General features: G+C 51.4%; 1 protein-coding gene across 6 annotated transcripts in view; it reads left to right on the top strand.

Annotated features, from left to right (window-relative positions):
• The window catches only part of atrx (ATRX chromatin remodeler), a 55,568-nt gene that overhangs the window by 43,217 nt on the left and 7,351 nt on the right, over window positions 1–5,000 (top strand). For 5 of the 6 annotated variants that reach the window (XM_048231045.1, XM_048231041.1, XM_048231042.1 and 2 more), the window contains one exon: window positions 524–673. In XM_048231045.1, coding sequence (XP_048087002.1) covers window positions 524–673 — 150 coding nt within the window. Of the gene's footprint in view, window positions 1–523; window positions 674–5,000 lie in introns of those variants that run through there. The other variant, XM_048231044.1, reaches the window with a different exon arrangement.

Below are 5,000 nucleotides of genomic sequence, written 5' to 3'. Positions count from 1 at the left end.
CGGTAATCCGAACCTCTTGAACGATGGCATGAACTAACGAGCGAAGCGAAATACCAATGAACGCGACCAGCCGCTCCACCGCAGCCCTCACGCTGGGTATTGTTTTCCATAACAATGGTCGCTGCGGCAACGACGGCCGTGTTTTAGAGGCCCAGTAGAGAGGTACCATGTGTGTCTTCCCTCAACAGTTAGCATCGTACGCTAACGTTTTTAGAACATTGCATAATGAGCAGAGAGCTCTGGATAGGCCCTGGTCCTGTCTTTGCTCAGCCAACGGCTTGCACTCTGCATGGGTTTAGCACTGTTACAGCCTGGAGTTTGTGTGTGTGTGTGTGTGTGTGTTAAGAGAGATGCTAAAAAAGAGAATACACACCTCTTCTCCACACAGAGAGTGTGTGCGTCTCTGTGTGTGTGTGTGTCTGTATGTGTGCGTGTGTGAGAAACCGGGTGCCCTTCTCCGTTGTGTGTGTGTGTGTGTGTGTGAGTGTGTGCTGACCCGTGTCCCCTCTCTGTGCTCCTGCAGGACCCCTTCCTGGCGGAGATGCTGCAGAACCATAAGGACCAGCTGGTGGGCTACCACGAGCACGACTCGCTGCTGGACCACAAGGAGGAGGAGGCCCTCAGCGAGGAGGAACGCAAGGCAGCCTGGGCAGAGTACGAGGCTGAGAAGAAGGTACACTCACACTCACACTCACACTCACTCACTCACTCTTTGGGTGTCTGGCACAAGCATGCAGACACACTTTTTAACACACACACACATTCAGTCACTTACAGACTCTCTCTCACTCTCTCTCTCTCTCTCTCTCTATCTGTATCTGTATCTGTATCTGACATAAACATAAACAGCACCACTCTGACAGCCTGCCATACACAGGCACAATCCCTTAAACAAGTCTCACTCTGTTGTCCAATCTATTCTCTTGGCTTTGCATTTATGTCATATACAACGTTCAAATCCAAATTCCGTTGAATTATTGTGTTAGTCCGACTAAACCAGACTTGAAAAATACATGTAAACACACACACACACACACACACACACACAACACACGTCAGAAATCGCACTGAATTGATTTTTTTCAAAGTTGAACTAACACACTCGGATGATGCAGTTGAGAGTCAAATTACTCTTGCGTTTATACGTTCAAATGGACCCAAACTTGGCTAGGTGCTATGTGCATGCTCCACAATTCTCTCCCCTGGCCTTGACTAGTAAGTAACAGAAGCGTGAGCCTAAGGAAAACACCATCATCTCAAGGGATCGCATGGAACTGACTTGCCACCAGCTAAATTGTTTGTCAATTGTTTTGGTCTGTGACGAACGGGTCACTCGGAAAAGCCCGACACTCACAAGCTGAGAGGGGGTGACGTGGCGCGGTCGGGACACATACTTCTGTCAATAAATCGAGACTACCTGCAGTGCTTGTATGCTGGGACAAAGACAGTAGTCCAATTAAATGGCCTACTGGGCCTATAACTGTAGCTGGATGCAGCTGCATGTAAACGTACTGATTGTAGCAGAATGCAGATGAGGTGCCATTTGCTGGAGGAGCAGAACGGGCACAGAAGGTCGAAAAAAAAAACTGCTGGGAAAAAAAAATGCTTTATGTGTCCCTCCTGTTCTTGATACCTCCAAGTTTTTGACCTTCCAGAAACGTCAAGCAGCAAGCACTGAAACCTTGGATCAGTGTCAGCAGACAAGCCAGGGGATTTTCTCAGCATATCAGCTCTCTCTCTCTCTCTCTCTCTCTCTCTCTCTCTCTCTCTCTCTCTCTCTCTCTCTCTCTCTCTCTCTCTCTCTCTCTCTCTCCCTGGTTCTGTGGATGGAGTCTCGGCTGCCTGACCTCAGAGTTTCCTGATCCATCTCACTTAGAATCAGAAGGCTCTTAGATGTGTTACACACACACACACGCCAGAAATCCGAAATTGATTTTTTCAAAGCTGTCCAACACACTGGATGATGCAGTTGAGAGTCAAATTACTCTTTAAGTGCTTATATCGCTCAAATGGACCCAAACTTGGCTAGGGTGCTATGTGCATGCTCCACAATTCCCCTGGCCTTGACTAGTAAGTAACAGAAGCGTGAGCCTAAGGAAAACACCATCATCTCAAGGGATCGTGATGGAACTGACTTGCCACCAGCTAAATTGTTTGTCAATTGTTTGGTCTGTGACGAACGGGTCACCGGAAAAACCCGATACTCACAAGCTGAGAGGGGGTGTATCGTGGCGCAGTCGGACATACTTCTGTCAATAAATCGATCTGCCTGCAGTGCTTGTATGCTGGGACAAAGACAGTAGTCCAATTAAATGGCCTACTGGGCCTACTAACTGTAGCTGATGCAGCTGCGTAAACGATACTGGATTGTGTAGAATGGATGAGGTGCCATTTGCTGGAGGAGCAGAAAGGTACAGAAGGTCAAAAAAAAACTGCTGGGAAAAAAAAGAAATGCTTTAGCGGCCCTCCTTTGTTTCTTTGATACCTCCAAGTTTTTGACCTTCAGAAACGTCAAGCAGCAAGCACTGGAAACTCTTGGATCAGTGTCAGCAGACAAGCCAGGGATTTTCTCAGCATATCAGCTCTCTCTCTCTCTCTCTCTCTCTCTCTCTCTCTCTCTCTCTCTCTCTCTCTCTCTCTCTCTCTCTCTCTCTCTCTCTCTCTCTCTCTTCCCTGGTTCTGTGGATGTGGTCTCTCGGCTGTCGGACCCTCAGAGTTTGGACGACCCGCCGTTAGGAATCGGTAGCTCTTAGATGTGTTACACAAGCGCAGAACTCCGAGTTAACTGACCCCACACGCACACACACACACACCCATCCCCCTCCTACCCTCCTTGACCGACCGGTCTGTCATCAGTACATTTGTTAGAGCTGCAGCAAGCTGCTGCCGGCGCCTTCACACAACCTTTGGGGGTAAGCCTCATCTTAGAACAGTCTGTAACCATTTAGATAGACACACACACACACACACACACACACACACACACACACACACACACACACACAGACAGAAAGCTAATTTTACACCCACCAAGTGACTGGGTCAATGTCTGGGTTGTAACCCACTGAGAGTGTTTGCCTTGTTTTTGCTTTGGGGTCATGTTTGGGGGTACCGGTGCCAGCCAGGTGCCACCAGGGCTCGTCCGAGCGCAGCTGGAAGCCTTTTGCAGCTGGTGCCTATAGATGTCTCTTATAGGGCGGTGTGCGAGCAGGTCAGGGAGGGACTGGACGCGGTCATTTACACGCCAGATTGATCCAAGTAATCTATCAGCCTGGGTCTCCAGAGGCGGCGATCTAATAAATGCGTTTTGGACGCTTGGGTGTTTGGTGGTGCCGGGCGTGCGAGACTACGAGACGATCTGGGTTCACGTTAGTTCGCCACGCGGCCTCACACGTCCCTCCTAGCTGTGCCTGCAATCCAGAGCGTTGTCAGAGAGCGAGAGAGAAGGAAGGGGGGACAGGGAGAGAAACAAAAAGACACTCTCAGAGAGAGAGAGAGAGATTGGGTTGTGTCAGCAGCTAATTAATGGAGTTTATGTGGAGCGGAGTGAGTGCTTGTGGCCTGGGACCTGCGCTGGCCTGGTGTAGCTGTGGTGCTACAGTCCACTCGTCTGCTGGACCTGGTGTGGTCTGTAGTGATCTGTAGTGGTCTGCTAGACCTGGTGTGGTCTGTAGTGGTCTGCTGGACCTGGTGTCGTGTAGTGGTCTGCTGGACCTGGTGTGGTGTAGTGGTCTGCTGGACCTGGTGTGGTCTGTAGTGGTCTGCTGGACCTGGTGTGGTGTAGTGGTCTGCTGGACCTGGTGTGGTGTAGTGGTCTGTAGTGGTCTGCTGGACCTGGTGTGGTGTAGTGGTCTGTAGTGGTCTGCTGGACCTGGTGTGGTCTGTAGTGGTCTGCTGGACCTGGTGTGGTGTAGTGGTCTTCTGGACCTGGTGTGGTGTAGTGGTCTGTAGTGGTCTGCTGGACCTGGTGTGGTCTGTAGTGGTCTGCTGGACCTGGTGTGGTGTAGTGGTCTGTAGTGGTCTTCTGGACCTGGTGTGGTGTAGTGGTCTGCTGGACCTGGTGTGGTGTAGTGGTCTGCTGGACCTGGTGTGGTGTAGTGGTCTGCTGGACCTGGTGTGGGGTAGTGGTCTGTAGTGGTCTGCTGGACCTGGTGTGGTCTGTAGTGGTCTGCTGGACCTGGTGTGGTGTAGTGGTCTGCTGGACCTGGTGTGGTGTAGTGGTCTGTAGTGGTCTGCTGGACCTGGTGTGGTGTAGTGGTCTGTGGTCTGACCTGGTGTGGTGTAGTGGTCTGCTGACCTGGTGTGGTGTAGTGGGTCTGTAGTGGTCTGCTGGACCTGGTGTGGTCTGTAGTGTGGTCTGCTGGACCTGGTGGTGGTGTAGTGGTCTGTAGTGGTCTGCTGGACCTGGTGTGGTCTGTAGTGGTCTGCTGGACCTGGTGTGGTGTAGTGGTCTGTAGTGGTCTGCTGGACCTGGTGTGGTCTGTAGTGGTCTGCTGGACCTGGTGTGGTGTAGTGGTCTGCTGGACCTGGTGTGGTGTAGTGGTCTGTAGTGGTCTGCTGGACCTGGTCGAGTGATGAGCTGTACAACTCCTCTCCTGCTACATTGCTACCTGTGTCCCATCCGCCCACAACAATCTCACTGACACACACATCCATGTACTCCTAGACTCTCACACACAAACACGCATACAGTGCACATTCATGTACAATTAGACATAATTGCACACAGACATACACACGTGGTGTCCAAGACACATGCACAAGCACGTCTGCACCCAGTGAGTGCTTGTGGCCTGGGACCTGCGCTGGCCTGGTGTAGCTGTGGTGCTACAGTCCACTCGTCTGCTGGACTTGGTGTGGTCTGTAGTGGTCTGTAGTGATCTGTAGTGGTCTGCTAGACCTGGTGTGGTCTGTAGTGGTCTGCTGGACCTGGTGTCGTATAGTGGTCTGCTGGACCTGGTGTGGTGTAGTGGTCTGTGTGGTCTGCTGACCTGGTGTGG

Source organism: Alosa alosa, chromosome 21 (assembly GCF_017589495.1).
Source record: "Alosa alosa isolate M-15738 ecotype Scorff River chromosome 21, AALO_Geno_1.1, whole genome shotgun sequence".
Taxonomy (NCBI): domain Eukaryota; kingdom Metazoa; phylum Chordata; class Actinopteri; order Clupeiformes; family Clupeidae; genus Alosa; species Alosa alosa.
The sequence above is the reverse complement of the archived record's forward strand: the minus strand, read 5'-3'. Positions and strand labels throughout refer to the sequence as shown.